Source organism: Parus major, chromosome 22, assembly GCF_001522545.3.
Source record: "Parus major isolate Abel chromosome 22, Parus_major1.1, whole genome shotgun sequence".
NCBI lineage: Eukaryota > Metazoa > Chordata > Aves > Passeriformes > Paridae > Parus > Parus major.
In genome coordinates this window covers 2,553,437-2,563,720 of record NC_031790.1, presented here as the reverse complement: position 1 = coordinate 2,563,720, position 10,284 = coordinate 2,553,437, and the positions used below count along the sequence as shown (strand labels likewise).

At 56.5% G+C, this 10,284-nt stretch overlaps 1 protein-coding gene across 1 annotated transcript; it reads left to right on the top strand.

The window, feature by feature from the left end:
* The first annotated feature begins 40 nt into the window (after window positions 1–40).
* Window positions 41–9,421, top strand: PIWIL2 (piwi like RNA-mediated gene silencing 2). The gene is made up of 20 exons (XM_033519429.1): window positions 41–156; window positions 466–646; window positions 722–832; window positions 1,074–1,191; window positions 1,280–1,398; window positions 1,486–1,566; window positions 1,738–1,851; window positions 1,964–2,152; window positions 2,319–2,403; window positions 2,510–2,596; window positions 2,691–2,831; window positions 2,912–3,025; window positions 3,509–3,697; window positions 4,252–4,353; window positions 4,431–4,550; window positions 4,915–5,003; window positions 5,292–5,397; window positions 6,349–6,602; window positions 7,282–7,389; window positions 8,586–9,421. The coding sequence occupies exons 1-20, from the start codon at window positions 63–65 to the stop codon at window positions 8,740–8,742; spliced, it is 2,559 nt and encodes an 852-aa protein (XP_033375320.1). The 5' UTR covers window positions 41–62; the 3' UTR covers window positions 8,743–9,421.
* Window positions 9,422–10,284: the final 863 nt, after the last annotated feature.

The window sequence follows — 10,284 nt, the reverse complement described above, 5'->3', positions numbered from 1 at the left end:
GGACCAGCCGAGCCCAGGTGCTCACGGTGCCCGTGCTCCCGCAGGCCGGGGTGGTGCTGGCGATGGGAAGGCTCTGGCTCGGCCCGGCCCGGTGCAGCAGCAGCAGCAGCAGGAGGACAAAGGGGCAGCACTGGCGGCGCTCCCCACTCGTGGGCAGTGAGTCCCTCACACCCCTAAAGCCCTAAATCCTCAGTGCTCACCCTCCTCTGGGTCCTCCTCTCCACCTTCCCTGCCCCTATTCCTTCTCTCCTTTCATCCCCTCTCTCTTCCCATGCCTCATATGTCCGCCCCGTTCCTTTATTCCCTCTATCTTCCCCATCTCCGCTGTCTCTCCTATCCCTTTATCCCAAATATTGGCTGTTTTGAGCCCCCCCCCAGGCTGTTGTGGGGCAGGAGTAGGGGAATTCCGGGGGTCGGGGTCATGGCTGGGGGTTTGCAGCCAGGACAGCCCCGCTGTGTCCCCAGCGTGTGCCAGGGCTCACCCCAGTTCGCCCTGGGGACGCAGGATCCTGTGGAGAGGCAGAGGGGACGCGCTGCCCACCCAGCCTGGAAGAGCCGCTGCTGTGCCCGCCCCGTGCCTGCCCGGCCCCCAGCCCTGCCCAACGCCCCTGCCCACCCCGGAGACCCCCCTAGCTGCTGCCAGGCCGTAAGTGATGGTCCCAACCCCTCGTTTTGGGCTCTGGGTGCTGCTGGGTCACTGCTGACCCCCTGTCCCTCGCAGGACACAGGGGACGAAGCCGGTGGGGAAGGGAGCCCCCGTGTCCGTGGGGCTGAACTTTGTAAAGATCCACTGCCAGAATGAAGCTGTCTACCAGTACCACGTGACTTTCAGGTGATAATGGGGGACCGGGGTCCCCCACAGCCCCTCGAGGGTCCCCCAAAGCTCCTCAAGGTCGGGGTGTCCCCGACTGAGGGCAAAGCCCTCAGTGTTCCTCCTGCTGTCCAGACTGCCATGAGGTGGAGCGGCCCCAGTGCAACAAGGAGCTCTGGGTTTTCTTTGGGGGGGATTTTTGGGGGGCTGAGCGAGGTCTGGGGGAGGCAGAGGAGGGAGAACAGGCCCTGTGTGCCCCCAGCCCTGAGGTGGAGTGCAAGAGTGCCCGCTTTGCCATGCTGAAGGAGCAGTGTGCCGTCACTGGGGACGTGATGGCCTTCGACGGCTCCATCCTCTTCCTGCCCATCCAAATCCCCAAGGTAAGGGGCGGGGTGGGGTCTCACCCAGTTTGGGGGTACAGGGGTACCCCTGTTTTGGGTTGGAGAACCCCTTCTGGCCCTGCCAAAGGTCAGCGTGAAGGCTCGGAGGAAGAACAACGAGGAGATTTCCATCAACATCCAGATGACCAAAATCCTGGAGCCCAGCTCGGATCTCTGCATCCCCTTTTATAACGTGGTTTTCCGCAGGTGAGAGGCCAAAGAGAGGAGACTCCTTTTCTCCTTCCTCCTGCAAGTCCTCATCCATTTCTCCTTTTCCTGCTCTTTCTTCCTTAGGGTGATGAAAATCTTAAACATGAGCCTGGTTGGGCGACATTTTTTCGAGCCTGCCCAGGCCACCACTCTACAGAAATACAGGTGGGTGCTGGCATCTTCCTTCCCACAGGATCATCCCTGGAAACTGGGAAGTTTTCCCAGGTCAGCTCTGACTTTGGAGCGGCTGTTCTGAGAAGCTGAAATAAATCTCTGAGTTTTGGGTATTCCTTGGCTGCTCTGGGTTAACCCAGGTCTGTTTCCCTCTGGACACAGCCTCCATATCTGGCCGGGATACGCCGTCAGCATCCGTAGGAAGGACAGAGGGCTCTTCCTCATGGTGGACGCCATCCACAAGATCATCCGCAGCGACTCCGTCCTGAGCGTGATGTGAGAAGAGCGGCAAAAACCCCAAAAGCTTTGGGGACGAGAGTGCTGCAAAACGTGCTTGATTTTTTGGGATAGGGAGGGGAGGCGTTCCACACCTCTCCTCTTTTCCCAGGCAAACCATCCACTCCCAGAGCCAGAGGACGTTCCAGGACGAGTGCACCAAGCAGCTGGTGGGGACCGTGGTCATGACCCGCTACAACAACCGCACCTATCGCGTGGACGACATCGACTGGGACAAGACCCCCAAGGACACTTTCACCCTGGCCAGCGGCCAGGAGATCACCTTTGTGGAGTACTACAGGTGAGGAGGAGCTGCTGCCTCATCCTGTGGGAATGGGAAGGGCTCTGTGCTGATCCCAGGTGCGGGAGCAGGGAGGTTTCCCGCAGCAGGGATTTGGGATTGAGTGTTCTGTGAGATCCATTCTGAGACGGGATTCTGGCGTTGTGTGACGATGCTGTTTTTCCAGCCAGACCTACGGGATCACCATCAGGGAGCTGGACCAGCCACTGCTCGTCCACAAGCCCAAGGAGAAACTGCTGCCAGAGGGGAAGGTGAGCCAGGCATGGAGATCCACAGGCTGTTCTGGGCTCCTCCAGCCCCTGGAGAGCAGGGATTCCCAAGCCCTGTAATGCTGACAGTGCCTGTCCCTCCCTTCAGCGCCAGCTGGAGTTGGTGCTGCTCGTGCCAGAGCTCACCTTCCTCACTGGGCTCTCTGACCTCCGCAAGAACAGTCGGATGCTGAAGGTCAGAGCTTGTCTCATCCCCTCATCCCAGCTTTCCCGAGGGTTTGGGGGGAGCCCCAAGCCCTCCCTCACCCTGCTGGGTGTTCCTGGTGCAGGAGGTGATGTGGGAGATGATCCAGAGCCCCCAGCAGCACTACCGGCGCCTCACCAGCCTCCTGTCCCGCATCCGGGAGACTCCGGACGCTTCCCGGGAGCTGGAGCGCTGGGGGCTGTGCCTGGACACGGATATCTACAGGGTAAGGGCTGAGGGGCTCCCGGCCTTCCCTCTGGGTATGGAGGTGGTGGAGGCAGCTCCGGAGATTCCCGCTCTGCCCAGACCCAGGGTCACATCCTGCCCGTGGAGCGGATCAACCTCCGGTACCACTCCTTCCTTCCCGCCGAGGACCTGGGCTGGCACCGGGAGGTGACGAAGGAAGTGCCCATCGCCGTGGTGAGCAGCAGCTTCCCCTGCTTTGGGAAGCTGGGATGAGTTTTCCTGAGTGCTGGCATTCTGGCTGAACTGCTTCCAGCACAAACCCTTCCCTTGTTTATGTTGGATTTGCGCTCCAGGCTGTTTTTCAAAGGAGTTGGAGGTATGTGGCTCTGGTGTTGGCTTTTCCACCCCATCCCAGGGTGGAGGGAGCCTTTCACATGCAGGAATTGGATGAAATTTGATCTGAATTTCTCTTGGGCCACTTTTCCTTTCCCAGATTCTCCTCTGTGCTGCAGGTTCCTCTTGGCCCGAATTGCCTCTCCCAAATTTTCCTCTCCCAAACTCCCTGCTGTGCTCCAGCTTCCTCTAGGCCCAGTTTTCCCCTCCCAAATTTCCCTCTGTGCTCCGTGGGTTTCTCCTCTCCCAAACAGGAACATGCTGCATGGATTGGGAGCTGCAGAAACACCCCCAAACCACGGCCTGTCCTGGCTTCTCTCCCAGATCTCCATCAATTCCTGGCTCCTGATGTATCCCAAGCGGCTGCAGCACCTGGCCAAGGACCTGCTGGTGGCCATGAAGAGCAGCTGTGGAGCCATGGGAATGCAGGTGGGACAGCCCACGATGCAGGAGCTGCGGGACGACCGCATCGAGACCTATGTCAGGACCATCCAGAGTTCTCTGGGAAGCCAGGTGAGGAGTGGGGACATCCCTGGGGGATCATTGGGAAGGTGGGATGGGAGCACCAGGCCTGGAGTAGAGGGGGCTCAGTGGAACTTCGTTTTTCCCTAAAAATCTGTGACAGGAGGGTGAAGTCAGTTGAGGGTTAGGAACGAAGGACAGGAGGGAATGGCCTCAAGCTGTGCCAGGGGAGGCAGCAGGAGGTTCAGATCCCTCCCAGAATCTGCTCCCAGATGTCCCTGGGAAGGGAGAAATAGGATTTGGGATTCCCAGGAATGGATCGAGGTTCAGATCCCTCCCAGAATCTGCTCCCAGATGTCCCTGTCCATGGAAATGGGGGAAATGGGATTTGAGATTTCCAGGAATGGGGATGGATTAGGCAGGAGGAATTTTTTCATGGAAAGAGTTGTTAAATACGGGAATGGGCAGCCCAGGGAGGTGGTGGAGTCCCCATCCCTGGAGGTGTGGATGTGACACCTGGGCACATGGGCTATTGGTGACCTTAGGTTTGACTCAGTGATCCAGGAGGGCTTTTCCAGGCTGAACAATTCCATGATTCCCCTCAGGACAAGGTGCAGCTGCTCCTATGCATCATCCCGGGCAGCCGGGACGACATCTACGGGGCCATCAAGAAGCTCTGCTGTGTGCAGACCTCGGTGCCCTCCCAGGTGGGTTGGGACCCCCATTCCCAGGAATCCGTGGCTGTCTCCAGCCTCACTTTTCCCTGTGTTTTTCCTCTCCGTAGGTCATCAACGCCCAGTCCCTCACGGGCCATCCTGGCAAGATTAGGAGCGTGGTGCAGAAAGTTCTGCTGCAGATCAACTGCAAGCTGGGTGGGCAGCTCTGGGGGGTTGATATCCCACTGGTAAGTCAGGAAAACCCTGGGATGAGCCTGGGAGGGGGTGAATTGGGTGAACCAGCTGGAGAATCAGGGTTGGCTGCTCTTGGGTGTGTGTGAGTCCCTTGGAGCTGTAGGGATCCAAGCCTGGAGGTGTCTGACTTATCCCTTAATCCCACCTGGCTGTTTCTCCCTCTTCCAGAAGCAGCTGAGGGTTGTGGGTATGGACATTATCCCTAAATCCCACGTACCTTTCCCCCTCCATTATCCCTAAATCCCACCTGCCTTTCCCCCTCCATTATCCCTAAATCTACCTTGTCTCCTCCATTATCCCTAAACCTGCCTTTCCCCCTCCATTATCCCTAAATCCCACCTCTGTTCCCCACCCCAGAAGCAGCTGATGGTTGTGGGCATGGACATCCACCACAGCCGGAGCCAAGGGATGCGCTCTGTCATCGGCTTCGTGGCCAGCATGAACCAGTACGTGGTTTCCTGGGAAAGGGGGGAAGGCATTTTCCTGCTCTGCCCTTGGAATCTGGAGAATATCCCATCCCAGAACCCCATTCCTTGGCCAGAAGGGGTGTGAGGATGCTGCTGTCCCTGAGCTGCTGCGCTCAGCGAGGTCTCCCCCGGCGTGTTTGTGTCGGGAATCGCCAGGGAAAGGGCTGGGAATGCTGAGCCGGGGACACTTTGGGGTTGCACAAGACCTCAGTGGACTTTGCCTGGAGCTGGGGGGGTTCCTGGTGCTCATTCCCGTTCCATCCCCAGCACCCTCACCAAGTGGTACTCCAGGGTGGTTTTCCAGATGCCCCACCAGGAAATTGCCGACAGCCTCCGGCTCTGCCTCTCCCAAGCCCTCAAGCGCTTCTATGAGGTGAGGCTGACCAAGACCACCCTCCTGTGCTTTCAAATTCCCTCAAAACAAAGGGAAAACTTCCAGCCTGGATACATGCAGGGGAGCAAAGCTCCCTGGCAGCCTTTGGACTGGATGTGGAGCCGGCACAGCTCATCCTTATCTCGGGAACGTGCCTCGGGATCAGTTTGCTCGGAGGGAAGTGCCACGTTACAGCTCCCAAAGGCCTGTCCCTTGTCCCCAGCGTGAGAAAAGCAGCCTGTGACAGGGCAAGGGCCAGCAAAAATCCCAGCTCTTGGGATTTTCCCAGAGAAGCTGTGGCTGCCTCATCCCTGGAAGTGCCCAAAGCCAGCTTGGAGCAGCCTGGGACGGTGGGAGGTGTCCGTGCCCATGGCAGAGGGTGGGATGGGCTTTAAGGTCCCTTCCAACCCAAACCATTCCAGAATTCTCTGACTTTATTTCCTCATCCCTCTGTGGATGCTGCAGGAACAGCCCTGGGCACTGGGAATTTGCTGGGCAGGAGGGCCTGGAGGGACAGGACACAGGGAATGGCTTCCACTGCCAGAGAGCAGGGATGGATAGGATATCGGGAAGGAATTCCTCCCTGGGAGGGTGGGGAGGGGCTGGGATAGAATTCCCAGAGGAGCCTCTGGATCCCTGGCTGTCCCCAAGGCCAGGCTGGAGCACCCTGGGACAGTGGGAGCTGTCCCTGCACACAGCAGGGGTGGGATGAGATGATTTTAAGGCTCCTTCCCACTCAAATCAGTCTGGAATTCTGTAATTATTGCAAACCCAGCCCTCCCCAAACCCCACCCCCTGAGCTGCATTTTGGGGGGAACTCAGTGTGGGTTAAAATCCCAGCTCCATCCCTGAATATCCAAACCTGACCAGGGGATATTTTCCTGCCTCCCTCAGCTAATCCTGTGCATGGCAGGGAGGTAAAAATGAGCTGATTTTCCCCCCCCTCTTCAGCTGAACCACTCGCTGCCCATGAAGATCGTGGTGTACCGGGACGGGGTGTCCGACCCCCAGCTGGACACCGTGCTCAAGTACGAGGTGCCCCAGCTCCAGAAGAGCTTCCACACTTTCCAAAATTACCAGCCCAGCCTCGTGGTGGTGGTGGTGCAGAAGCAGCTGAGCACCAACTTCTACTGCCTGGCAGGAGAGGAGTTCGTGTCCCCTCCCCTGGGCACCGTCATCGACCACAGCGTCACCAGCTCGGGCTGGTGAGAGGCAGAGCTGGGGCTGGGGGAGCTGGGATGGGGTAAAAAACATCCTGGGGAGGGATAAAAAACACCCCCAGGGGGGAAAAAATAACCTGGATGTAAAAAAAAGAGAGGAAAATGCCCCAGGGTGGAAAAAAATCCACCCTCGTCGTGAAAAAGTGGTTGTAAAACCACCCCAGGGTGCAAAAAAAGAGTAGAAAATAGCCTAGGGTGCAAAAAGAACCTGAGGGTGCAAGAAAAAAATCCCAGGGTGCCAAAGAAATTGTAAAAATAGGCCGGGGTGTTGGAAAAAAACCCACCCCAAGGTGTAAAAAATGGTGTGTAAAAGGCCCCCAAGTTGCAGAAAAATTGGTTGTAAAAATACCATAAGGTACTTTTTAATTTATTGTTTTTACAAAACAAGATGCTATGGGGTATAAAAACACCTTTGAATGCAAAAAAAAAATGGTTATAAAACCACCCCAGGGGGTGAAGCCAGAGTGAAAGAAAAATAGTGGTAAAAACACCTCAGGGTGAAGAAAAATCTCTGTGGAGTCCAAAAGTGAAACCCTTGGGGTTCAAAACCACCATTCTGGGGTGTAAAAAAAAGCCCAATCTGGGGTTCAGAGCACCCTGAGGTACAAAAATGCTCATTTTGGGGTGGAAAAGAATAAACTTGGGGTTTGTTTTGCCCTCCCAGGCAGGATTTCTTCCTCCTGGCCCATCACTCTCGGCAGGGCTGCAGCGTTCCTACGCGCTACATCTGCATGTGGAACACAGCCAACCTCAGCTCCGAGCACCTCCAGAGGTAAGGGGGGGTCCTGAGCCCCCCAAAATCCTCCAGAGGGAATGGGAGACACTCCCTAAATCACCCAGGGAAAAGTGCAGGAATCACAGAGTCCCTGAGATCCTACAGCCAAAATATTCCAGAGAGAAGGAGAGATACCCTCAAAATCATCCAGAGGGGAGGGCAGGGATTTCTGCAGCTACCCAGGATTCCAGGTCCTCCCAACTCCCTGCAGGGATAACGGCAGAGCTCCTACAAAATCCTAAAATCCTCCAGAGGGAAGGGGAGAGACCCCCAAAATCACCCAGGGAAAAGTGCAGGAATCCCAGAATCCCTGAGATCCTACAGCCCCACAAAATATTCCAGAGGGAATGGGAGAGACTCCCACTAAGTCACCCAGGGAAAAGTGCAGGAGTCCCTGAGATCCTGCAGCCCCCCAAAATATTCCAGAGGGAAGGGCAGGAATCCCAGAGCCCCCCCAGTATCTCACAGAAGGAAGAGCAGCCTTGTGTCAGGGTGGGGACCCCATTGAGCCCCCCCCACCTCCCCCACCAAATTTGGGGGTTTTGGCTCAATCAGCCCCTGGGGCAGTTTGGGGGGGGACAGGTCCCTCTGCAGGAACTGGGCTGAGCCTGTTGCTCATACTGGGTGAACTGGGAGGACCTGGATGCACCACACCTGGCTCACCCCATTCCCAACCTTTGGAAGAAACACACCTGGGAGCAGATTCTGGCTGGGATCTGAACTGGATGCATCACCATTCCTGGGAATCCCAAATCCCATTTCTCCCTTCCCAAGAACATCTGGGAGGGATCTGAACCTGGATCCATCCGTGTTCCTGGGAATCCCATTTTCCCCTTCCCAAGGACACCTGGGAGCAGATTCTGTGAGGGATCTGGACCTGGATCCATTCCCAGGAATCCCAAATCCCATTTCTCCCTTCCCAAGGTTATCTGGGAGCAGATTNGGAGCAGATTCTGTGAGGGATCTGGACCTGGATCCATTCCCAGGAATCCCAAATCCCATTTCTCCCTTCCCAAGGTTATCTGGGAGCAGATTCTGGGTGGGATCTGAACTGGATCCATTCCCATTCCTGGGAATCCCAAATCCCATTTCCCCCTTCCCAGGGACACCTGGGAGCAGATTCTGGGAGGGATCTGAACTGGATCCATCCCCATTCCCAGGAATCCCAAACCCAGTTCCCTCCATGTCCCCAGGTTGACCTTCAAGCTGTGTCACCTGTACTGGAACTGGCCGGGCACCGTCCGTGTCCCTGCCCCCTGCAAGTACGCGCACAAATTGGCATTCCTGGTAGGACAGGTCCTGCACCACGAGCCCAGCGCCCACCTCAGCGAGCAGCTCTTCTTCCTTTAACCTGCCAGGACCCAGGAAAACCAGGATTGCACCCAGAAAAAAGCTGGGATGGTGCTGGGAAAACAGGGATTGTGTCCAGAGTTCCGCTCCCCACCTGCTGCTGTTTGTCCTTCCCCGCCGAGGGGGATCTTCCTCAATTCCCTGTTTTGGTGTTAATTTATTCTTTGTTTGTTGGTTTAGAGGATGCTGGGGATTGCAACAGCATCCCAGGGCTGTGGGTTTTTTGGGAATTATCTCCATGGGGATGAACCCAAAGGAATATCCTGCTGGTTTCCAGCCCTCCCCATAAGGGGGTTGAATTAATGAGCCCCAAAAGTGCTGCTGCTCCCACAGCTCATCCCTATGCAGGTGCTGGATGTAAATCCCAAAGATTTTGGGGTTTTTTCCTCCCCAGTTTTTTGCATTTCCACGCAGGTTTGAAGGTTTTTTCCCTGGGCTTTTTCAAGCTGCTGTTGAGCAAACTAGCTCCAGTTTGGCCAGTTCTCCTGTCATTGAAGAGTCACTGGTTTTCCAAGGAGAATTCTTTGTTGATTCAGGTCATTACCCCAAGGAAGGTTTGAGTTTTCACCTATTTTAGGTGCTTTTTCTGCCTTAGTCAAGACAAGTTGGAATTCCCTGATTTTTCTCTTTACTGTAACCAGTTTTTTAGTTCATTCCAATAAAACCGTTACTGACAGCTGCTCCCTCGTGGATTTTTGGGGGGATGCTGGTGGCCACATCCTGCCCCTCATTCCCGAGGGATCCCAGGATGGAGCAGGAACGCTGAGGGGAGGATCACAGCACTGGAGCTGTCACCTTGTGCCCTGGGTTAATCATTTATCCCTGTTTATTTGCCAATCCCGGCGGACTTTGGCAGTCATGGCCCAGCCTGGGATGGGATTTAGGAATAAATCTTGGCCCTTGGGGTGCTGGGCTGGGGATTTTGGGGGTCCCCCAGTTCTGCTTGACCCCCTCCAGCAGCTTTTTCTGTCCCAGCTCTTCCTTTTCCTTGGCCCTGAGAGCTCCCTGGCGCAGGGAGAGGAGCCAGGATGGGTCTGGCTGCCAGGATTTGTTCCCCCCTGAACCCACAGGGGTTTTTCCAGGGGGTCCTTGGGGTCCCCCAGCCCCACCCCAGGGGATGTTTGGTGCTGTGAACCCTGGGGGAAAGGGTTGAGGGGTGCTCAGTGCCCCTAAAGGGTCCATGTGGTGCCCTCGGGGGGTGTTGGGGGATCCCTGGGGTCCCTGATGCTCTGGGGGGATGCCTTAGAGGGGTCTTCAGGGGTCTTGGTGCCCCTAGGGTGGGTGTTCAGTGGGTTCCATGGGGTCCCAATAGCCCCGGGTGGGTTTTTAGGGGGCTCCCAGTGCTCCCGGGGTGAGTGTTGGGGGCTGTTTGGGGGTTCCAGTGCCCTGGAGGGGGGTGGGTTGGGGATCCCCGGTGGGATTTTGGGTGTCCCAGATAGGGTTTTGGGGGGTCCTAGGCGGGATTTTTTGGGGGGACCTGGGTGGGATTTTTTAGCAGTCCCGGACAGGGTTTTGGGGGTTTCCAGGTGGGATTTTTGGGGG